The 24797-nt window shown below is 46.5% G+C and overlaps 1 protein-coding gene across 1 annotated transcript in view; it reads left to right on the top strand.

Annotated features, from left to right (window-relative positions):
• Dock5 (dedicator of cytokinesis 5) overlaps window positions 1-24797 on the top strand; it is a 179125-nt gene that overhangs the window by 136381 nt on the left and 17947 nt on the right. Inside the window, exons 29-42 of the mRNA XM_021635507.2 lie at window positions 854-948; window positions 2770-2848; window positions 4449-4549; window positions 7526-7584; window positions 8062-8216; window positions 9602-9687; window positions 12145-12304; window positions 13427-13467; window positions 14024-14114; window positions 16626-16745; window positions 19309-19398; window positions 21078-21182; window positions 22569-22710; window positions 24134-24215. Coding sequence (XP_021491182.1) covers window positions 854-948; window positions 2770-2848; window positions 4449-4549; window positions 7526-7584; window positions 8062-8216; window positions 9602-9687; window positions 12145-12304; window positions 13427-13467; window positions 14024-14114; window positions 16626-16745; window positions 19309-19398; window positions 21078-21182; window positions 22569-22710; window positions 24134-24215 — 1406 coding nt within the window. The remainder of the gene's footprint in view (window positions 1-853; window positions 949-2769; window positions 2849-4448; window positions 4550-7525; window positions 7585-8061; window positions 8217-9601; window positions 9688-12144; window positions 12305-13426; window positions 13468-14023; window positions 14115-16625; window positions 16746-19308; window positions 19399-21077; window positions 21183-22568; window positions 22711-24133; window positions 24216-24797) is intronic.

Below are 24797 nucleotides of genomic sequence, written 5' to 3'. Positions count from 1 at the left end.
TACCACTCTGTGTTCTGTGTGCTTGTATTACTTATTGGAGTTCTCACAAGCTACTGTGATGCAGCCTGTCCTGCTTCTGTTCTAACTAGTCAGGAAGATGTGAACTAAGATCTGTAAAAAAAGTTGATGACTTGGGGCTGAAGAAGGGATATTGATTGGGCTTGCAGAGGACCCAGGTTTGATTCCCAGCATCGACATGACAGCACACAACCATCTCTAACTCTAGTTGTAGGGGATCTGACCTCCTTTTGACCTCCATGGATACCAGGCATACATGTGGTATACAGATATGCATGCAGACAAAACCTCCATACACATGAAACAAAAAGGTTTTGATTAAAATGATTGTTCACCACATTTGAAGTTCAAGAGATATATTCAGACAGCACACAGCAGAGGACTAAAGAGATAGGGTTATAAACATGTAATCTATGTCCCTTAGTCTTGTTTCCTATTTTCTGTGGCCATTTAGTTTTTCTCAGCCTTATGGAACCATCTGTAAAATAAGAATAATATTGTATATCTGTTTTTTATTATAGAATCATGCTGTGAAACATAACTCAAGTCGTAGGCCATGGGTGCTATTGCTCCCCAATAATCACAACACTTGGGAAACAGACACGGGAGGCCAAGTTTAGATTACATCATGTCTCATGATACCAAAACACAAGCTAAATCAAATTACACAACAGTTATATATAAGAATGCTTTGTTTGTAATAACTTTATGGGAAAGGGAACAACTGTGGGTCTGTCAATGTGTTATTCTAACAGAGGTGTCCTCCTGTCCGCTTGCTGAAAGAAAGGCTGTGAGTGAGCTCTTTTCCAAATCATTCCTCTGCTGTTCTCCACAGGACTTCCTCATGGAAACCTTCATTATGTTTAAGGATCTAATTGGAAAGAATGTGTATGCCAAAGATTGGATGGTCATGCATATGACACAGAGCAGGTGAGACAGCCCATGGCCATTCTGGGGGCGCTTGACCTCGAATGCCCTCATCTGCTGTGCATACATGAAGTGTTGGTAAATCTTTATTCCTAAACCTGGCACTTGTAAAGAGGTTCTTCCGCCACTCCTGACCCCAGTGTGTGCACTTGGAAACTCCCTGTTCCTAGACTGTTAATTCCTTCCCATTTGCTGTCTCTGCTTGCATAAGTTAGTTTCCTCACCATCCTCACATTAATCCCTCTGCATCAGCTCTGCATGTCTTCCCTGTGGCTCCCTGTGAACCCCTCATGCTGATGTTCAAAGCCCTGCCTGCCTTTCCAGCCACATCCTCCCTATGCATGTGTCCTGTCTACCAATCAGACTTCTGGTTCCTGCACGTGTCCTCTCTCTCAGCCTGCTGCCTCCGCCTGCCATGCCTTCTCCATCATCTCCGGAAGTCAGGCATTCTTCCAGGCACAGGGTCCTTCTGAAATATCACCTCCAATGGAAACTCTGTCCCCAGCTGTCACCACTCTAGAGTAGTACAGCTTGGGAGAATGGGACCTACCTGTTAATGACTAAAGTCTCACTCATAGCCAGCTTCATTCAGAGCCTCAGACACTTTATACTCTGAGGGTTAAGAAAGGTCCCATAGCCTGGCTCCATGGTACACACCTGCGATCGCAGTGCTCAGGGAGGCAGAGGCTGGTGGATCTCTGAGTTTGAGGCCAGCCTGGTCTACAGAGTGAGTCTGGGACAGCTAAGGCTACACAGAGAAACCTTGTCTCAGAAAAAAAAAAAAATCCCATGAGTAAAGTTTTTATGAGTTCAAGCTGCCTGTAATAACTAGGACAAGCCACATGTGGCAAAAACATGTTTTTCCATGGAAGCAAAGCATAGAAAGGATAGGTTAAACATTTAGTCGAATAACAATAGCAAGCAGTCATGAGTAATGGAAAGCAAGCTCACTCTCATCCAATACACCTGGGAGGGGCGCAAAAACACATTCCAAGAACGATTCTGTGTTTTGAAGAAACTGAGGTCGCAATACTCTTGTCCTATTTTCTTGGAGTGTTCACACAAGCACTCAAAATTCTCCTCACAGGACTCCCATCCTGGACTGCATTCCAATACCAAAACACAGCCTTCCTGAAATGGCTATTGGTTTTGTTTTTTGTTTTTTGTTTTTTTTTTCTTTCTTCCTTCTGATTTCCTATGTCTCTGTGAAACCCTAACATGGAACGCAACCAGATGTCTCAGTGAAGGGGACCCACTGTTGTGCTATACTATTCTTAAGACCAGGGCTTAGGTTTTGAGCATGGCACCTATTTCCGTACCTTAGAATTGTTACCTAGCAACGAACGCTTGTCAAATAGACAGGAAATGAACTGGCTGCATATAATACTGCATTGCAGGGTGTCATGGCTTTAGAATGTTGCTAGTGAGCCACATAAGCCAAATCAGTATGAGCGCTGTCAACTTTCTATGGTCCCGATAGCCGGAAAGTTGATTCCCAATTAAATAGCAGCTTTAAGAAAAAATTCATGAGAACACTGACCTGTGAAGGTAAGTGTCGTGGCAGTGTGCAAGCCACCTGCTCTGGGGCTCAAGAGCCCGGATGTGCAGTCTCTGTTTCATCCTCGGTTAACTTGTGCTCCAGGCCTCAAGCTCTTACAGACCTAGAGAGAAAGTTTCTCCGTCTCCTCCTGTACACTGTGCTCTGTAGACACCATTACGCTATACTGACTTTCCCAGCCAAGCCCGGGAGCCTCATGACCACAGGAGGTGGGAATCATCTCCAGGACACAGGGTTGCCTTCTTCATGTGCTCTCTCCTCCCCAGAGTTTTCCTCCGTGCCATCAACCAGTTTGCTGAAGTTCTCACGAAGAGTTTCATGGACCAGGCAAGCTTTGAACTGCAGGTAAGCACTCTCCCATCTGGAAGAATGCTTTGTAGCAAGAGGCTGTGTCAGCTGTGAAAAAGGAAATGTAGGCAAATGCTGTCATAGAAAGCATAGCTAAGTGAAAATACAGACGCCTGACCCTCAGAGGTTCAGTCAACAAGCACCAGTGGCAAGCCTGCGTCTCCAGCCAGTGCTTAAGCCCTCTTGTACCGTGTCTCTATGGGTGATGGACCCATGGTAATGTTTAACTTGTGCATTTTGGCACAGCGCCGACAGTGAACAGTAAAACAACAATTACAGCAGAATAATGAAACGTGCTGTGAGCTAGAGTCAATAGAACAATTACAACAGAATAGTGAACGTTAATGTGGGCTAGGATGGTTTCAGACCACAGCAGGCCACAGGTCCTGAGAATTCAGGAAGCCAGGCTGCGGCTAACGGAGCCTCTCCTGTCCTTGCCTTCCTGGCTAAGGTTTTGTGTTGATTCTGCCCGCACAGACAGGGGCGCACATGTAAGTAGTTTTATTAGCATACTCTCACTACTATGTGAATGCCTGCAAGCCAGGTGGTGGCGCACACCTTTAACTCCAGCTCCCAGGAGGCAGAGGCAGAGGCAGAAGCAGGTGGGTCTCTTTGAGTCCAGGGCAAGCCTGGTCTGCGTAGTGAGTTCTAGGTCAGCCAGGACTATAAGACCCTGTGTTCAAAACCAAAATAAAATAAAACAAAACAAAGCCAGGTATCTTTGTCTTCATGTGACAAATGGAAAGATACTTATGTGGCACCCAGCAGTACCTGGTGAGGGTACACCAGGTCCCCGCTCTTGAGGGGATTTAAGTTCAGGGAGCATTTTCTTGGTTGATGTGCTCTTCTAGTTGGGAGCTTTTTGTTTTTATCTCAAACCTTTAAGCAAGGGAGTTATAACTGGAGGAGGCTATGTAAGCTTATATATGAACTGATATATCATATACATGTACATAGACAAACCAAAACAGAAACGAGCCCTGTAACTCTTTAGTGATCCATTTGTCTACCTCCATTACTTTTTCCACAACCTATGACTTCTTTCCAGTGATGTCCGAAACATTTTTTTCATATTTTTAGTAGCCGAATGTCGTTCATTACACTGCTGGCCTCTGATGTCAGAAATAAATTCTTCTTAAAAATGTTCAGGTTGTTTCTCTTTTGTTGTTGTTGTTGTTGTTGTTGTTACATTAAATAGCTGTGAGGGCCTTCTTCGGTTGAAACTTCAACTAGCCGAAGGGGGTGGGAGGGACTCAGGAAAGCATTTCCAAGTTCAAGGTTTGGAGGAACTGGAGGGCTCTTGATACATACTGCCAAGCCACCTGCTATAAATAGGTACATTTCTTGGCAGTGCTTCTCCTGTGCCCCCAGGGGAAAGAAAAGAAAATAATAAAGTTTGGATTGTTTTTCCAAAGCTTAATATTAAGTCTCAAAACTTTCAGCAGTGAATAATTGGGACCCCAGAAAGAACAAGGAGTCCTGTGGGTTTTAGTTGGGGTTTTTACAGCGCGACTCCCCCACATTGCCGGTGTTTTTCCTGGATCCTCACTAGTGTGATTTTCTGTTTTTGCTGTGCCCGCTGATGCTCCCTGGGAAGCTGTGGAACAATTACTTCCATTTGGCCGTAGCTTTTCTCACCCATGAGTCTCTCCAGCTTGAAACTTTCTCAGAGGCCAAGCGCAACAAGATTGTGAAAAAGTAAGTGTCCTCAAAAGTCTTAGGTGATCACAGAAGGGGCTCCGTCTGTTTGTGTTCAACAATATTTATGTCGTCATAGAAATGACAGGGACTTGCTCATGTTGTTGGTTTAGTGTGTTATCCCTCAATAGAAGCAAGATTCCTCTGGGGCCATGTTGTTTTTCTTAAGGTAGCTCCAGCCTCTCCTCAGTCACCTCATGCATTTGAGGGAGTCTGTGCCCTTATCCGGGATCTCCTGCCACCTGCTGTCAGTTCACCAAAATTGGAGGCATAGTGCCTTCTTACTTTTTGCAAAAGAAATGGGGAAACTTAGGTATAATCTAAAACTGTCCTCTGGATTCATGGCTTAGATTTCAACATGGAATTATATTCAGGAGTGACAAGAAGTTTGGTGACACGCGTCAACTGCTTTCCGTCGGGTCTGTTTCAGAGTTTGTTGAAGCCTGGGAGCTCAAAGGCTGTCATTGGGAAGCAGCCTGAATTTATTCAAGACTTCGACATTTTAGCCCTGTTTCCATTTGCTGTGATATATGGGAGACTAGACAAATTAGTTAAAATTCCTCAGCCTGTGGTTCTTCCCTCTCCCCCCACCAAAAAAAAACCCCACAAAAAAACAAGGTTGATAACTAAGGATTAAGATTTACAGGCTATTTTAAAAGATACAATGTATGGCCTGTTTTGTAGATTTCCCTAATGTGTAAATGATGAGAAGTGCTTATTTTTAAGAAGGCTCCTTTGATCTCATGCTTTAAAACATCTTAAGTAGCGATAGAACCTCTTTGAAGGAAGGATTTGATTTGGGTTAAGCAGCTACAAATGAAGATAATTGCTTACAAGTTAGAAACACATACAGAGGGGGAAGGGGGAAAAGGGAGGAAGAGGGGAGGAAGAGATAGAGACAGGAGAGCCAAGGGATGGTGGGGAGCTGAGTGTGGTGGTACAAGCCTATAATCCCTGAACTCAGAAAGGGTAGACAAAAGGATCAGGGGTTCAAGGCTAACCTTGGTAACAGAAAATTTTATGCCACCTTGAGTAACATGAGGCTCTCTTAAAAAAAAAAAATTCTAGTTAAGGATTGATTCTGTTTTTTTGTCAAAGAAAAATAGACTATGGATATAACCCATGTAAAAAATATCTGTGCATATGAGCAGGAATAAAATTTGAGAAGTAAAACAAATCATATTATAATTAGAGATTATGACTATATCATATTATAGTTATAGTCATATTTCCTCATGCTTGTTTTTAGCAGAAATCAGCCTATCATATGCCAATAAATAGACATTGTCGGTTTTAGGTATCAGATTTTAGTCACTTAGGCTTCCCTGATATTATTAATGAAATTAAGTATTATTATTCACATGGAATGGTAAGAGAATTTTAAAATATGACTGGAAAAAATTCTGGCTTTCTGAAGGTATTTCCAATGAAGAATTTGAAAAATAATAATGTTTGGAGGTCCCTAGCTTGAGGGGAATAGGGTAGGGCGGAGATTGTAGGACCAGGTGTGGTCTGTGTCAGTTTCCCAGAAACACTTGCACTTTAAGAACTGGCCCTTACACAGGACAGGGTCCTTACTATGTAGCCCAGGCTGGCCTCAAACTCTCCATCCTCCTGCCTCAGTCTCTCCTGGGAGTACAGGCATACATGGCCACAACCACAAAACTAGTTTTTAAACTTTCTGTGGGTTATATTGTCCCAACCGAGAACGCACGGTCCAGATGACCCCATGAGATCTGTGAGGAGCACTCTGGTGAGGACCGACCTCAGCCGGGGCCTAAGTGTACAGCACAGCCTGTTCGTTATCAGCTGTCATGGTGCCTGATCTATCGTGGGCCTCATTTATCTCCTCACTTGGCTGTTTGTCTCTTTGCTTCATGGAGACCAGGGCCTCTCCCACTTTTCTCTGTTGAGCGGTCAGTCGACAATACCTTCTCGGTTCTCTTTCAGCATTTGACCATTGTCCTCTGTGTGGCTCAGTTCTCTTTTGAAGCTTCTCTGGGTGCTGACCCTACCTCTTACAGAGCCCCGCCTTACCTGTGACCCAGGGGATGGGGACTATTACTCCTGTCATTGTGTACCTGGGCTTCCACACCAGCCAACCCTGCATCTACCACCCAAACTGGCCAAAACACCTGACAGGAAATGGCATCTTACATAATGAGTACAGACATTTGTCTTGTCTTTCTTTCCAGTGAATCTGATGTGACACATATTTACATAACATTTATGTTACGTTGGGTATTTTCTTCCTCCTTTTAAGCTTACAGCTGGAGAATTTCATACCCACACATAATGTGTTTTGATCAAATCCACCCCCACTCTCTCCCTACCAATTCCTTCCATGTAACCCCCATAATACACTTCTCCCTCCTATCTTCTTGTGGTTTTAAAACCCCTCCTGAGCCCACTTAGTTTTCCTTGTATGTGGATGGGTATAAGGTCATCTACTGGAAAATGGTCAACATCCCTGAAGAAAACTGACACTCTCCCACTCCCAGCAGCCATCAGTTGCCACTAGCCCTTCCACTAGGGGCGGTACTTGGTGGTGATCCCCTCCTCCCATCCGTGCTAGCATTTGGGCTGGCTTAGTCTTAGATCTCCTATACACAGCCATAGTGGCCTACATGTCATTGACCCTGTCATGTCTGGAAAACATCCTTTCATGGCATTCATCCACTGGCTTTTCTGTGTGGTGGTGGGAATCAAACTCAAGAGCTTGCACGTGGCAGGCAAATAGTCTATCAATAAACCACATCCCCAGTACTTTGTACTAGATACTCCGAGTCATCGAAATAAGATTATTTGAAGTGCAGCAGAAGCTATGCATAGCTTATGTGCAAAATCTCTATAATGGACTTGAGCAGACCTTGAGGTCTGGGAAGCTTAGAGCCAGCCCCTGAGGTGCCGAGGGATAACTATTTTGCATGCAACCCAGTTCCACTGCAAATCCTTTTCTCATGATCTTCTTTCTAGGTACGGGGACATGAGAAAGGAAATTGGCTTTAGGATCAGAGACATGTGGTATAATCTGGGTGAGTGTCTGACCTTGAATATTTGGCCCCTTCCATGAGATGTTTTTGGTAGCCCTGGTTGTCCAGGACTCCCTTTGTAGACCAGGCTGGCCTGGAACTCACAGAGATCCTCCTGCCTCTGCCTCCCCGAGTGCTGGGATTACAGGCGTGTGCCACCACACTCAGGTTCCTCCATGAATTCTTTCCTTTTCATTTTTGTTCTAAAGGGAAGATTTCCCAGCACAGGTTGCATTGAAAGCACGCACCCGTGATGGATTCTTATTTTAACTCGCATAACCCTGAGATTTGTCTGTAAAGTAGACTTGCTCCATAGCCATCATACCTAGGGCATTGACAGTGCGCTCCCTGTCATTACTTGATTGACACGCTGTGTCCACGTGAACATTTTCTTTTCTTATGGGCCCTCTGGAGGAGAATCGTTAGCATGGGGCTTACAGTGGTGCCATGTTCTGATTTCCTCATTTACTTTCATTCCAGGGCCTCACAAAATCAAATTCATCCCCTCCATGGTGGGTCCCATTCTGGAAGTCACTCTGACCCCGGAAGTGGAGCTCCGTAAAGCCACGATCCCCATTTTCTTTGATATGATGCAGTGTGAGTTCAACCTGAGTGGAAATGGCAACTTCCATATGGTAAGAATATGCAGGGGCTGCGCTTCCTTCCCCGTAAAAGCTAGCTTTTGATTGCCGTCTCTACATGGAGAGGCAGTGGCTTCGATGAAAAACGCGTTTTAAAACTTGTAAACGAATTGGACGTACGGGTGGGTCTTCTGGCCCAGAGGCTAGAAGAAATCTCTACACTCCACATCTTCCTTAAGTCAGCACTGTCTCAAGAAGCTGAAGAGTTGGCCTCGGTACATCTTTCCACAGAACTGAAGGTGTCACGTGTGACCAGCTGAGGGAAGGGTGCTGTGGGTCTAGCTCCCATCCATCCCTGCTTGCCTTTGAGAGCGTTAGTTTGCTCAAGCTTTCTCTAGACCTCCCTTTACTTACGCATCATATACTGCATTAGTGAGGATTCTTCAGAGGAACATAATGGATATGCTGAGTACAGATCACAAAATAGATTTATCACCTTGGTTTGCACAATGCAGGCTAGGTAGTCCAGGCTGTTTGCACACTGGAGAAGCCGAGAACCCGTAGCTGCTCAGCCCACAATGCTGAAGCTTCAGCAGCCCCGATCTAGAGCTAAAAGCCTGGAGGATTCCTGAAGAGCCTCTGGTCTTCAGCCCACGTTGGAAGGTCAAAGAAGCTGAGCCCCGTTATACAGCAAAGATGGTGGTAGTGGTGGCAACTCTAAGTAATGAAGGCAACAGGAGGGTACATGCACTCCCCAGAAGAGGAAGCAACAGCAGGCAAAGGGTACATCCTTTTACATCTGACTGACCGCCTACTTTTGGGGAGAGTGTTCCTTGTTTATACCCTCACACACCTACTTTTCTCCTCGCTAATTCCCAGCCAGACCAAAGTAACAACCAAGTTGCCTCAGCTTTCCTATCCACAACGTCTACAAGGCTGCTAGTGCTGAAAGAAGATTCTGTAGCTGTGATGCGAAGCCAAAGCAATCCCATCACTAAGACTCAAGCAAAGGAGAGAAAAAAAAAAAAAAAAAACAGATTGAAGCCCAGGATAGTGAAGTATACCTGTAGTCCCAGCACTGAGGAGTCTGAGGCAGGAGAATCGTCATGAGCTTCTAGCCAGAGAGGACTACATAACAAAACACTGGGTCATGGACAAAGGAGACAGTGGTTACGGATTCATTTTATATGCGTAGCAGTAACATCAAGCAGCTTTTCAGGTGTGTTTGCAAATGTAAAGCCAGACACTGTTACACTGACCTGCTCAGGGATGTTTTGCTAGGTGGCAGTGTACTGTTTGAATGCGTGAGATCCATCTACTTTGGAAACAGTTGGCAATTGGAAAGCGGTTGAGCCCTGTTCTGGAAGGTTGGCCAATGGCTACCACATCCTCTTCTTAGGATCTGACATTCTCTTGTGAAATTCGGTCTTCTCTTCCAGTTTGAGAATGAGCTGATCACAAAGCTGGATCAGGAAGTGGAAGGTGGCCGAGGAGATGAACAGTACAAGGTGCTTCTGGAAAAGCTGTGAGTATCGCGAAGGTTCCAGCCATCCACCCAGCAGCAGGTCAGCAGGCTCACGGTTGCGCCGACACCCGGTGGCCCTCCGTGCTGTGGATGGAATACTCACTGATAGTGTTTACCCAATGGGAGTCCATGCTTGTATTTTCCAACCTGCCCGGCCCCGGAGAACAGAGCAGATGGGTGAGAGGAGGAGCTACATACACAGCAGTGCCATCCTGCCCAGGGCCTTAATTATGAACTTGAGCAAAAGCAGGGCACCTCTAATTGTGGCTGCAAAGCAGCCATTTAAAAGAAGTCAAGGTGGACTTTATACTTAAACATACCTCACATGCCATCCGAGAACAGAGCGGTTGTCTCTCCGCCATCTTGGTTGCTAGACTCCACGAAAGGCATCATTCCTTCACCTGAGCCCACATTGTCCCTTCATCTGCTGCCTCCTCTGCTCAGCCTCTGCACACTCAACCTTTTCATGCTATACACAGAGTCCTGTAGTATGGTTAAAGGCTTTGGCTATTGGGACTGGCAGGAATAAGTCCAAACCCTCTCTTTTCCCCCACGTTCTATGATCTTGTCTTTGCAGCCAGTGAGATACAATCTCCCCACCTCCATCTATAAGGGTAGTGTCTACTTTTTAGTCTTATTGTTAGAACTAATTGAGGCAGTGTGTCAACATAGTGTCCCTTGCAGAGTTCATGCAATGTGGCTCAGCCAGCAATGGACTTGACTGCCTGAGCTCCATCCCTGAGATCCATGTGGTAGGAGAGAAACGACTCCTGAGATCCATCATCTCTGCCCGCCACACGTGGTCTATAACGTGTATTTATTCACAAATATGCACACAGATTTTTGCTTTAAAGATCGACTGCAGTTCTTATTATCTAATCATCCCATTGTGCGAATGGCTGTGCTCATTGGTTTCCATGTTCTCTGAACTTTAATAACTGGCCAGCTCTGTCACATCTTGGTTCTCCTCGGTGTCACCTGGTTATTCTCCTGTTTGGGAGAAGTCTGTTGGATCAGTTTGAGCATTTAGGGACCACCAACTTGGATCTTGTCTCCTAAAGATTCTCTGAGAAGGAGCCAGCATACTGAACACACGGTAGTGGAACAGGATAGCGAAATCGCCTTCGTTTTAAAGAACTACATGTCTTTGTTCTGTTTACAGACAGAATAAAGTGATTTTTCCATCCTCTTTCCATGAGGTCTCATGACCTTTGAACCCTCGTAGCTTACAGATTTTGAAATTCTGGATTTGTCTGGAAGTGACGTACAGATGAAAACAGACATAAGATTTGGGGGTAGTAGGGTGTGGTGGCACCTGGTCCCAGCACCCTAGAGGCAGAGGGTGGAGAATCTCTGTGAGTTCAAAGTCAGCCTGGGCTACAGAGTAAGTTCCAAGATACCCAGGACTGCATAGTGTGAATCTTGCTTTAAAAAACAAACAAACAAAAACATCTATTGAGATAGAGCTCAGCAATAGAGCAACTTGCCCCCCCCATACTATACACAAGATAAAATACATTAAAAAAAATCCCTACTCCTTTATGGAGAGATCTTACTTTGTTTCCCTTGTTCTCTCTGGATCATTGGCTCTGAAAGTATGAGTGCATCAATTCCAGTAATTGACAGTACTCCTGGGATCTGGACTAATTATTTTTCTTTAATGTTTATTTTAAAGAGAGGTGTGTGTGTGTGTGTGTGTGTGTGTGTGTGTGTGTGTGTGCTCATGAGTGCAGGTGCCTTCTAAAGAGAACACCAGATTCTCAAGAGCTGTAGTTGTAGATGGTTATGAGCTGGCTAAAATAAATACTGAAGAACCAAACTCAGGTTCTCTGCAAGAATAATGGATTCTCTTAACCACTGAGCTATCTCTCCAGTCCCAAGTCTAGACTGATTCTTCAGACCCATTTCTCTTTCTGAATTTTCTTTTAGTTACCTAAGAAACCCCAAAACTTTACTCTCCATGGCCCCCCAAAGGGAAGGGCTGGATCTGAAGTGTAGCCCTAGTTTGCCTGTCCATAGTTCTGCCTCCTATCTGAAGACCCATCCAAATGTCTTTCAGGTTCTTCTGGAGGGCTTCAACCTGGGGTTTCCAGACTTCTTGTTGAATGCTAGGCCCTAGGGAGAGCAAAGACACAGGAGGGTATGTGAACGTTGCAGGCAAGGGTTCTCGTTTCTGCAACGTCCACCAAAGAAACTCCTGATCAACTAATGCTCAGCGGACATCTTAGGCTGGAGTTGTGAACGGTGATGGGAATTGACTGGGTCCCCAAGAAAGAGTAAAACTTGAGAAAATAGTAGGTCTAACCTGGACCCTGTTGAAAGTCCTAGAGCACCCTGGGTTCCACAGAGGATGTGTATTATAAGTCTAGAGCCTCTAGGCTGCTAGGACTTGGTTGAGGCTCAAGACGGTGCCAGAGTAGCTTAGTGAACCATGGAAAATTTCTCTCCCCGCTCCAGACTCCTAGAACATTGTCGCAAGCATAAATACCTCTCAAGCTCTGGGGAAGTCTTTGCCCTCCTGGTCAGCAGCCTCTTAGAGAACTTGCTGGACTACAGAACCATCATCATGCATGACGAGAGCAAGGAGAACCGCATGAGCTGTACAGTAAATGTTCTGGTAAGGACCTGGTCCCTGGGCCTGTGGATGGGCACAGCTAAGCCAGCCCTGCTCCACCAACTCAGCTCTAAGTCAATAGTGCCTACCACCCTGGAGCATCTTTATGGAGCCCATGCGCTGAGTCACACTCACAGATAGTAGGCACAGACCTTCAGGTATCTGGAAACAGGTGCAAAAGGTGCAACCTTGATACTCTAGCCTTTCCCAGAGGCCATCTCCGCCTGGCTCTTGGTCTTACTTACACGCGCTCGCTTTCCTGTTGTGATGCAGTGTGCGGGAACCTGTGCCATGAAATAAGTTAGTCACCTGACAGTAAGACTCTAGTCTTCCCTCTTCTTGGGACGACAGACCTCCAAGGTGTCGGTTGCTATGCATTGCCCTGCTTCATCCCACCTCCCTGACTATCTGAGAAAGAAGTGTCCCAGGTGGCTTCAGGATAAGACACACACCTGCTACTCCGATAGAAAAGCCCTCACATTTCTCAAGGGCACGGCCTTCATTTCCCCCAACTTCTTTATAACCCATTGCTCCTTATACCTGTGGAGGAGATTCTTAAAGGAGACAGTAGTGCCTAATTATTGTCTAAACAATTATGACCTAATGGTGTCTCGTGGGAAAAGAGACAGTACTGAAAAGCAGCAGTTGGAGTAGAGATGTTGTTTCATAGTCTGTGTGTACCACTCTTCCATAAGACATGTTTGGTTCTCAGCACCATGTTGGTTGGATTACAGCCGCCTTTAGCTCCAGTTCCAGATGATCTGATGCCCTCTTCTGGCCTCTGAGGGCAAACACACACACACACACACACACACACACACACACACACGCATGCACGCATTTGCACACTTTTTTTTCCTTTTTGTTTATTGAGACACGGTTTCTCTGTGTAGCCCTGGCTGTCCTGGACTCACTTTGTAGACCAGGTTGACCTTGAACACACAGAGATCCGCCTGCCCCTGCCTCCCTGTGCTGGGATTACAGGCGAACACCACCATGCTTAGTGCTTACTTGCACACTCTTAAAGTTAAAAATAAAGGAGCAATCATCCCTTGGGTATTTTTGTGTCAAGTTCATCAACAGCCTTTAATTTGTGGTGGTATTTTGTGACCTTCTTTTTGGCAGAACTTTTATAAAGAAAAGAAGCGAGAGGACATATACATAAGGTAAGGGAAGGAAACGCCTTGGTCTTGTTATTCGTGACATGGGTTTGTGGCGTATTCTTAGGCCAGAAAATACTGCTGCAGCAACACACTTGCTGCCTTGAGAGACTCCTACAAATACAGGATGTGCACAGTATGCCTCAGGGGGTGCGCTCTCTAGACAGAGCTGTAGACAAGTACAGTTTGAGGGAGTGTGTAATAGAGGCACATCAGCATTCGAGGGGGGACAGAAGGAGAAATAACCCAAGGTGGCACTTCGTCTGAGCACCACGAGTCTCTTAACTTGTCATCAACAGAATGCCCAAAGCTTTACCTCACAACCCAGACAGGATCAATGCCTAATAATAATAATAAGAAGAAGAAGACAAAATAGAAGGACTAAGAAAACCACTGGGCAGGAAGTGGTCCTGTGTGTTAGAGAAATGGGAGGGAACAGGTCTATTGTCTGAGAGAAGGGAGGTGTTCCTGTTCGAAGCAGAAGTCCGTGCAGGCTGGGGTGCGCTCTGAGAGCTAGCTCACATCCTTGGTGATGAGGGCCTCCTCTCTCCCCCCTTACCAGGTATTTGTACAAGCTTCGAGATTTGCACAGAGACTGTGAGAACTACACAGAGGCTGCCTACACACTCCTCTTGCACGCCGAGCTTCTGCAGGTAAGTGAGTCCTGTGTAGAAGACCCATGTTGTATGCCGTGGGTTCTTTGGGACTACATTCTGTGAACTTCATGATTCGGGTAGGAAAGGACCTTCTTCGAGGGGAATACTTTATCTAGGAATGTGGTCGTGCGTTTTGGATAAACAGGGTCACATTTCAGATCTAGACTGGGAAGGCAATCATTTGTCCTTTAAAGCTCCTTAGGGGGCAGGACACAACTTCTCAGCCTCTGTGATTGACATTCTAATTAAATAAACACATGTTGATGCTGTGTGAAGAGATTAGTAAACGTAATAGACAAATGACTTACAAGTGAAGAAACTTCTTGGAAGAAGCACTTTTCCTGTATCTCCCGTTGAACCTCTGAATAAAATGACAGTGGGGCCTAATATCAGTGTTTGTCCCAAATCCCAGGTAATTATTTAAAGCCTTGTTCTCCATTGGATTCCTGAATGAGCATCAGTCTTTGAATGGATAATAACTCAAATTCAACATGTCAAAACCACAAACTTTTGTTCCCACCCTTTGTTCCTCCCCTTCTCTTTCTGACCTCCTCCATCTACCCAGTCGCTTAGATGATAACCTCATAGACAAATTCCTTTCTTCTCCTTGGTCACTGCCTCTTATATTCTCCGCTGTCTGGGATGTATCCTAAATCCATATATGATGATGATGATGATGATTCCTTTCTGCCATCTGTGTCTTGGCCTTTAACAAATCTACCTGAAGCTCTATCGTGGCTCCTCACTAGACCTTCTGGTTTCCATCGTTAGAACCAACAGCTAGTTTTCTCTTAGATTCTAAAGTGATAGGGTCACGCATCATTCTCAGCAGCCAAACACAGGAGTTCCCTGCCTTTCCATTTCCCAAGGAAATCCGTAGCCGTGTTCAAGGGTGGGATACTACAGGGTTTTCTGCATCTGTGATGTGTGCTGCCCATGGATATCACCAGAGAATGCTCCCCAGTGATAAGCCCTGTAGGTCTTTTTATTTGTGTTACCCAGAAAACTAAATTGTCAAGCTGGGCATGGTAGTGCATTGCCTGTAATTCCAGCACTTAGAAAGCCTGGACAGGGAAGGTAGAGGTGGTGACTTCAGGGACAGCCTGTAATCATTTTGAAAGCCTATCTCTCAAAAAATTGAAAGAAAAAAAAAAACGATAGAAAAGTAAGTTGTCCTATTCTGGTGTAAGGTCTGAAGGGTGGATCAGCTTTTCTTCCCCAGCTAGCTACTCAGCAGAGACAGGATTTGTTACATATGATCTGGATTTTATTCACTGGCATAAGAAAGATCCCAGCCTTATCTCTGTGCTGGAGGAGGTCTTGTTCTAGTATCTTCTCGCATGTGGGCCTCTGTTCATGCAATAGTGCTGCATTGTTCTGGTGATTAATTCCTTACAGTGTGTTGTCACCTGCTGGAGTTGCTCCTCATTGTCCCCTTGTGATGCTATTGCTTCCCGTTTGGCCTTTAGAATCCTGGAATTTCAAATGACTTGACCCTCAAGGTAGAGCTCAGTGGTAGAGCATTCATCTGGCATGCTCATACCCCTGCTTGCAGGCCCAAGAAAGAAGTGGGGAAAGGAAGGAGGAGAGGGAAGGAGAACGGAAAGGAAAGGGGAGGAAGGGCCCTAACTTTGCAGGGCCTGGTAGGATAGACGTGTAATTCCAGCTGGTAGAGACGAGCCTGAGGCTGGAGCATCCTGCCTGGAAGGCCAGCCCGAGCAACCCTGGGAGACCCCTTGTCTCAAAAGTTTAGAAATGCAAAAATAAGGCTGGGGTTGTAGCTCATTTGCACTCCTAGCATGCACAAAGCCCCAGTTCAGTTCACACTACCACCAAAGAAGGGCGGTGGGACTCGGGGGGTGGAGCTCTAGTAAGAATTTTCATCTTCCCCGCCGCCCATCTCCCAAAGTGTTAGTGAGCCCTGCCTTTGAGTGGTACATTCAGGCTCCCTGCGTGTAAGTCTTGTGTAATCCTAGTGATGTCTAGATTGTCTGACGGGCTTCATTCTGATGGACAGTTTTCCTCTGCTGTCTTCTCTGTGGCTGTTGTCTTTATGGCCAGGTCCATCCTGACCCTTTTTTTTTTTTATCCCTTTGAGTCTTAACTCTCAACCTGTGTCTGTGGTTTTGTACTGTGGCGAAGGAAAGGTCTACAGGCGGTGATAGTTTAACCTCCTCCCGCGTGACTGTAGATCCAGCATGTTTCTCTCCTCTGACTGTGTTCCGGATGCCTTCCATACAGCATTGCGCCGATCTAGTGGCCACTCTTCATGCCTCCCTTCCCGCGGAATGCTGCAGGTGCCTGGCCAGGCCATTTGGCGCGACACTAGTTTCAGAACAAAGCTGACACACGGGCCTCTGTGTGTAGGTACTTTTGTGTTTAGTAGATAACTTAAAACACAAAATGGATGAGTTAACTACATGCAAACAAGTCAAAGTCACTTCCTGACTTCTTTTTTGGTCTGAAGGTTTGCTTCACTAATCGCTGGGTTGCTTTTTTTCTCCGAAGTGGTCAGACAAGCCCTGTGTGCCCCATCTGCTCCAACGGGACAGCTACTACGTTTATACCCAGCAGGAACTTAAAGAGAAACTGTATCAAGAGATCATATCCTATTTTGACAAAGGCAAAGTGAGTGTGGGTTTCCCTGCTTGTTGTTATTGTTTGTTTTGGGGTTTGTTGGTTTTGTACTACTAGAAAGAGGAAAAAAAAAGAAAACTATATTGATTCATTTCTAATGCTGAGTCAGCCGAGAACACACACAGTAAGGGAATTGTCTCCAACGAAGTGACTGGGCTGAGGAGATGGGCTAGTGTATAAAGTGCTGGCCATGCAAGAGTGAGTACCTGAGTACTGGTCCCCAGCATGTACATATAAAAGCAGGCCGTGGGAATATATGCTTTTAACGCCAGTGTCGGGAAGAGGAGACAGTAAGCTTTCCGGGGCTTGCTGGCCAGCCAGAGCAGCCAAAGTGGTAAGCTTCAGGTTTAGGGAGAAACCCTGTCTCAAAATAGACAAGGCACAAAAGTGATTTTGGAGCTGGGCATGGTGGCACACGCCTTTAATTCCAGCACTTGGGAGACAGAGGCAGGCAATCTCTTGAGTTAGAGGTCAACCTGATATATAGAGTGAATGAGTTCCAGGATAGCCAGGGCTACACAGAAACCCTGCCTAGGAAAATTAAAAAAAAAAAAAGTGATTTTGAAAAGACATCCTAACATTGCCCTCTATACAGGCAAGAATACCCACATAACTCCAACATATATATGCACACGTGTGGATACCTCCATATACACATTCACATATACCAGTAAAAAATTATACATGATATATTTATGTTTATTTATGTATAATTTATATATTTTACATATATATGTGTATATGTATATATATATGTACAACCTTCAGTCACTCACGGTGGCAGCCATAGTGTGACAGGCTTCAGATCATTCACACTTATGATGAACTGGCTAGAAAGTTTGAGTAGCCGAGGGGAAGCTCCCTCAGGCTTGATAACAGAACTCTGGAGACGGCTAGAACTAATTGCTACAGGGTTGTACAGATCAGGACCGGCCAAGATGGTGAAATGCACCGTGTGGGGTCTGGAGGGGGTTAGAGGTTCAGTGTCCTCTACCTCTCTAGAGTAGTGAAGTGTCCTCTAGAGGCGATATTATATGCCCGCAATTCTGGTGACTCAGGAGGCTGAGGCGGGATGATTGCTTGAGCTCGGAAATTGAGACCAGTCTGGGGTGACATAGCAAAAGCAGCCTTAAAAGCGGGGGAGGGGGGGGGGTCTTTGAATCGTACAGAGTTTGTCATAACATAGACATGACTGAAGTGTTAACTACCCGACTGAACTCAAACTCTGGTCCCCTTTGCCTCCCCTGAATCAGGGCTGAGAACATGTAGCTCAGAGCTCCAACTCTACTTGGTGTTTTTGAGACAGAATTTTATTACATTGCCCAGGCTAACTTTGAACTTGGGATCCTCCAGAGTGCTAGACTTGCTGGGTGAGCCACACTGACCAGCTTATAGTTCCAGCTCTTCCCCCACCCCCAAAGACAGTGTTTCTCTTTGTAGCCTTGGCTGTCCTGCACTTGCTTTGTAGACCTGGATGGCCTCAAACTCACAGAGATCTGCCGGCCTCTGCCTCCGGAGTGCTGGGATTTCAGGGTGAGCCACAGTGCCCAGCGTAGTTCCAACTCTTTATCTCATGACCAGCCTTCTAGCTGTGGAGTGCCCTTGAATTGCTCAGAGCAGGGAGGGCTATCTCTAGTCGCCTCTTTAGCATAGATTTTGGAGCCTACAAGGGACGCACAAGGAACGGTAAAAAAAAAAAAAACTTCATTTCCCTAGATAAGAGATAAGGGCTTGGGGCAGAATAGACCAGTTCATTATCACATTGGATACAGCGCCTCCTGGCCTTATTGTTAGTCCCATCTGTCTGGGAATTATCAGTGTTTATTGGAGAGAATGTAAAGACGGAATAAGCAGTGAGTATCTTGGACAGTGCCCTCCTAAGAGATGCTCCACACCATACCAGAACGACAGGAAGGCTGCTTTGGGGTGCTGGTTGGGCTAGCCTTGGAGGCAGAATTGTTGCATTGAGGCTGTCACTGCTATTGACTCCTGTGTGGGAGAAGCTTAGCTAAATTCCCTGCCACATGCCATTCGGCCCCTTCCGGTCGCTACAGACTGCTCACCTGCATGAGTGTATGCGTACCTCCCCCACACACCCTGTGCATACCCCAAAGAAGAGTCTCACAGCAGCCTCCTTTCCTGTCCAGCCACACTCCCACACCCCTGGACCCTAGGAACGGCTTCTCTTTCTTTTGCCTTGCCGTTGGTATTTTGCTCTTTAAACTCCAAACTGCTTCCATGGAGACTCTTCTGGCACCTAACCAGTAATGTCTAAATCAAAAAAGAAAAAGAAAAAAATTCCAAATTGGAAACACCGGTAGCCCCAGGCATTTCAGATAAGGTTTATTCAGCCCCAGTATCCTTACAGCCTTAGGAAAGAAAGGAATAGTTGATCAAAGGGTGTATTGAGTCAGGGTCCCTTACAGATGTTCAGCCCGGCTGCTTAGTCCCAGTGATTCTCTAGAGGTGTGGGGGTGTGGGGGTGTGGGGCCGCAGCTGCTGAGGACTGTGGCTGTCTCTTCCTAGTCTCACCCTGCTTTTCCTTCTTCTGAAGATGTGGGAAAAAGCCATCAAACTGAGCAAAGAGTTGGCTGAGACGTACGAGAGCAAAGTGTTTGACTATGAGGGCCTGGGCAGTCTCCTGGTAAGTCCGGGCCAGTAGGGCCGCTGAGGTGGACAGTTTGGTATATGGGTGAGAACAGTCAGGGTCAAGGGTACTCTTTCCAGTGGGAAAGTAAACCTTACTTGACTTTAAAGTGAAAAATGTGTGATCCCAAAAGCTTTGACCACTGTTCTCCAGGTTTACCCCACCCCCCAAGCCCTCTGAAAGCCCCCTTGGAGTGGGAAAGAAGGGCCGGAGCCCTGGGCCTGGGTGATCATGCCCCGTCCTGGCTACTGTGAGACCTCATCTCGTCATCAGTTCACGTGTCTTAGGCCAGTGGGATGATTCAGTGGGTAAAGGCACTTGCTGCCAAAGCCTGACAAGCTGGGATCAGTCCCCGTGTTTCACATGTTGGAAGGAGAGAACAGACTCTTAGAAGGTGTCCTCAGACCATGGACCATGACACACGTGCACTTACACACACACACACACATACTCACACTAAATAAAATATAATTTTACAATTATAAAGGACAGCCCATCCTTGAGGCTGGCTTTGTTTCCTCCAAGAATACCACTGTGCGTACCAGAACAAGCTGTGAATGTCTCTCCCAGAATCGAAGTGGTCTTTGCCACCTTTCTTTTCCCTCTCTGGTTGTCTTGTGCGTTGACAGTTTCCTGAGCCTTGTGTACTAAACCCAGCTGCAAGCACACTTCAGCTCTTCCAAACAAGCAGCACCCACATGCACAGAGGTGGAGAGAACTCTTAGGTCTGGAGGTTGGGTGGTCATGATCACAGAACAGTCTTTTCTGTACGGATCTGTTTATCAAGAGCATTTAGTGAAAACTGTACTTTACCAGCCTCGACCATTGAGGGGCTGGAAAGTCACTCAATAATTTCCTAAGCCAGCTTGAGTTAAGGTGCTGGCCACCCATCACCCAGCTAAGAAAGCAGAGTTTTGACAGACCCTTGCCCAATATGGGCACCGACTTGCGTCAACTCTGCTAGGGCTGGGGGTGGTTCAAGATGATAGCTGCTTGGGACATAGAGAGTTCAAGTTCTTCCTGGCCTGCCGAGCATGTCAAAGCTGGAGGCTTCGTGAGGTGTTACCACAAAGCACAAAGGAAAAAGACAGCCAAGGATGGAGCTCCGAGGTAGAACCCTCGCCTAGCATGTGTAAGGCCCTGGTTTCAATCTCTGGCTCCACAGGCATTGGGGCACGTTTCTGTCATCCCAGCACCTGGGAAGCAGAGGCAGGAGGATCGGGAGTTTACAGTTATCAGGAGTTCACAGTACATGGAGAGGGTGAGGCCAGCCTGAGCTAGCTATGACCCTGTCTCAAAGAATTCATAGTAAAGCATCACAAGAGGTGGAACAAGAGAGAGACTGCAGAACGGGTAGAACTCAGCTTTGGGTTATCAGTCAAGCCCAAGGCGGCCATCCAAACCACACACTCCCTCACATGCCTGGTTAAGTTTAGATGCCAGCTGTGGGTCTCAGAAAGTGTTTGCAGGGCTCCAGGGCCCACTGAGGACCCGAGACCCAAACATCAGATCCCAGAACAGGGACACCCTGCTGCCTCCAAGGTGGTCTCCAAAGACCTTCTGTGACCTGCTGCATGAGAAAACACAGCGAATGGGCTGACCTTTTTCTTTTTCGTTTCTTCCCCCTGACAGCTTCCTGGTAACCTTCTGGTGGACTGTGTTGTTTTGTTTTTCAGAAAAAAAGAGCCTCGTTTTATGAGAACATCATTAAGGCCATGAGGCCCCAGCCTGAATACTTTGCTGTGGGGTACTATGGACAAGGTTTCCCTTCCTTCCTGCGGGTGAGGAGCCTGGGGGGGGTGGTCCCCAGAGCCATTCGGAGTGGGGTTCTGGGGAGAGAGGAGATTTATCTCTGCTCCAGATGGGCGGCAGCAGCTGCGGGCCTGTGTTCCCGCTGTGGGAGGTCGGGTCAGGGAGAGAGACCTCTTCCTGCACGCTGGCCTCTCCACCCTGAGCCCCTGACACCACTGGTATTCTGGCAGACCCTTTGTACAGTGGCTTCCCCAGGTGCAAGGAAAGAAAGAAAAGCAGAATTGGCCCCGTCCACAGGCCAAACTGGGAAGAGTGCGGATGTGTTTTGTTGCTCATTCCATTTCCAGTCAGGGCTAACTCTGAAATCAGACATCCCAAGAACAAGACCACAAACATTTTCCCAAAGGAAAAGCAGTTTTTGTAGTCGTGACAACTGTGAGAGACCTGTCCCTTTCTTCTCAAAAAATTTATATACTGTCATCATGACTTTAGACTTTAAGAGAAAAAAACTTTTAAAAGAACTCTTTCAGACCTGAGCTTTTTAAATATATATTATTTTTCATACTCCTAAGTTTAAAAACATAGAATGGGATGGCCATGTAGTTCAGTTGGGTGAGTGCTTGCCTAGCATGCAGAAAGTCCCAGGTTCGAGTCCCAGAACCACGTGAACTGGGTATGTTTGTATATGTCTTTAATTATTACACTTGACAATCAGAACTTCAGGATATCCTCAGCTAAATCGTGAATTAGAGGTCAGCCTGGGCTACATGAGACTGCTCAAACAAACAAACAAACAAACAAAAAAGACCAAATAAACAAAAAACAGTAACAACAACACAAAAAAAATGGTAAAAGGAAGCTGTTTACATTCCTAACAGGGCTTAATAAGAAAGCGCCTCACTGAGTAAGTGCCTACTGATTGCCTAGCCTGTATCCCGCACCTGGGAAGAGGCAGCAATGTCCTGAAGTTACGCAGACATCTCTCTACCTCCAGGGATTCTTCAAGCTAATGGGGTCCAGGTGGGGAGTTAAATATTAACATATGAATGTAAAATATAAACTGTCGCCCAGGAAAATGGCCCATGCCGAAAGAACTTGTAACCAGGGAGTAGTTACTTAAGTGACTGGAGATCTAATCATCCCAAAATACTGTAGGGATAGCAGCCTCGATCATAACCACCGAAGTCGACACCCAACTCACATGTCCATCACTGGGGGCAAGAAGGGATAAACCAGTTAGATCCGCTGGATAGGTGCTGCTCACTGCTGTTGGGTGTGTGGAAGATGGTCCCTGACCACTTACGTGGCGGTGGATTTAGCTTCGATAGAGGAGCAAGCGGCCTTCTCTATCATCAGTTCCTCATACCCTTCCCCCTTCCTATCTAATGGCTCCCTTGGGCTTCCCTGGCCCACAGAACAAAATCTTCATCTACCGGGGTAAGGAGTACGAGAGGCGAGAAGACTTCAGCTTGAGGTTGCTGACGCAGTTCCCCAACGCCGAGAAGATGACCAGCACCACGCCGCCAGGAGAAGACATCAAGTCATCCCCAAAGCAGTGTATCCTTGCCGTGGGGACCGAGGCCCAGTGGCTCTTTACCCTGGGATGGGCCAGGCCACGCCAAATAAACTAAGGGGGGGGCAACTCCTTCTCCACAGGCAGATGTTCTCCGAGCCTTCCAACCCTGCCTTCAACTGTTCAGGGTAAAAATCTTTGGGACCTGACGGGAAGACATAGCGAGTCAAAGTTGAGTAGGAATGAATATGCTCTAGAGTCAGGTGGCCAGCTTAAAGGAACTTGAGGATTCCGTTGCAGACCTTGGAACCATGCACAGCCATCCATCTGCTTCCTTGATATCCTCCCAGACCATGGCTCCAGGATATCCCCTCCCCCCCAGTCTGCCCTGTCTACCAAGCCATGGATACCAGATCTGCAGCGTTTCCAGTCATGTATATGGCATTGTATTTGCATATAGGCTACCTATTTTCTCCCATATTCTATGGTATGTGGATGTGTCGTGGGATTTGGAACCCAGCCCCTGGTGCTTGTATAGCAAGCGCTTTACCCATTGATCCCAACCCCTCTTTGTTGACTTAGAGTTCCAGATTCAGTAAATGTTCTGTAAATATTGTCACACTGTATCATTTAGGACGAAAGTCTGTATCCAGGGAGTGCAGAAGAAAAGCCTCACTTGGTTATCTGTCTTTGGAGGCAGAACCTGTATGTACAGGAGCAGGCTCTGTCTGCTCTGGTAAGAGTGCCAGGAGAAACTGTTCTAATACTTTTCATCTCATCAGAGCAAGAGCCCTTACTCCACAGTGGTTTTTGGGGGGTCTGACTTCACTTCCCAGTTGTAGAATCTTGAGTTTTAGCTTATCTCAGCCTCCGGATAAGAAAAAGAATGATCTGTTGCTGGGTGTGGAGGCACACGACTTTAATCCCAGAACTCAGGAGGCAGAGGCAGGTGGATCTCTTGAGGCCAGCCAGGTCTACAAAGTGAGTCCAGGCAGCCAAGGCTACACAGAGAAACCCTGTCTCGAAAAACCAAAAGGAAAAAAGAAGAAGAAGAAGAAGAATGATCTATCTTGTAGGTTTGCCGTGTGTTTGAAAGATAAATTCAGAACACTTGGTCCCTGTCAAGGGACTCACTCCGTCAACAGCAGCACCTAAAGATAGCAATTCTGGTTCCCTGGAGTCTGGCTGTTTCCAGGGGAATGCATAGCTAAAAGAAATCATTTAAAAGCATTTCTGGCTATCTGTTCCCTTATAATATTTTCCTGACACTTATTTCATGTGGCGAGGATGTTTGCCAGGTGTCTGGCCACGTGAGGTGTCCTAAGACAGTCCCACATTGTGACTGTATGTGCAGGGGCGCATTTCAGTGCTGCGCTGATGCCTGCTGAAGGGAGATGAGAGGTGGTAGCAGGGACCGCCCTGCCTGTGGCACCTGCAGAGCCAGCCTTTTCCTTAATAAGTACTCAGACCTGCAGTGCTTCACGGTAAAGCCCGTGATGAGCTTGCCGCCCAGCTACAAGGACAAGCCAGTTCCAGAGCAGATCCTGAAGTAAGTGGGTTCTTAGAAAGAAAACAGTCAGGGGAGACATGATGCCTCTGCTTGTCATCATAACAGTGGAAGGAAAAGGAGAGGCAAGGTCAAGGCCAGCCTGGGCTACCTAGCATGACTTCATTTAGGATGTTAAGTCTGTAAGACCTACTTCTCACTGAAAGCTTGTCAAGCTGTTTCAAAAACATGGTTTGAAACAGAGGGAAAACTACACTTCTCTTGGGCACAGGATCCTTTAGCCCATTTATCCACTCAAACATCACTGAGGGCTAACTGGTCCCAGGGTTTGAGGTTGCTTCCTGTCTCTAGAGAAGCTGGCATGCCAGTGAGATTGATCGACAGCACCATGGCAGAGCTATGCAAATGAGATCACAGACGTGGTGGGTGGGCGTACCTTTTAAAACTGTGAGCTGTAAGATAAACTCTTCAAGTACAAAAAAGTAAGATGTGTATGAAACCAGGATATGTACTCCTGGGACAATAGGCCCTGTCAGCCGTAGAGGTAAAACTCAGAGTCAGGTGTGCCACAGGCGTGGGTGCAGGCTGGTTCCATGAGGTCCAGTGCATCCGCTCTGTCCTCTC

Source organism: Meriones unguiculatus, chromosome 9 (assembly GCF_030254825.1).
Source record: "Meriones unguiculatus strain TT.TT164.6M chromosome 9, Bangor_MerUng_6.1, whole genome shotgun sequence".
Lineage (NCBI taxonomy): Eukaryota > Metazoa > Chordata > Mammalia > Rodentia > Muridae > Meriones > Meriones unguiculatus.
The sequence above is the reverse complement of the archived record's forward strand: the minus strand, read 5'-3'. Positions and strand labels throughout refer to the sequence as shown.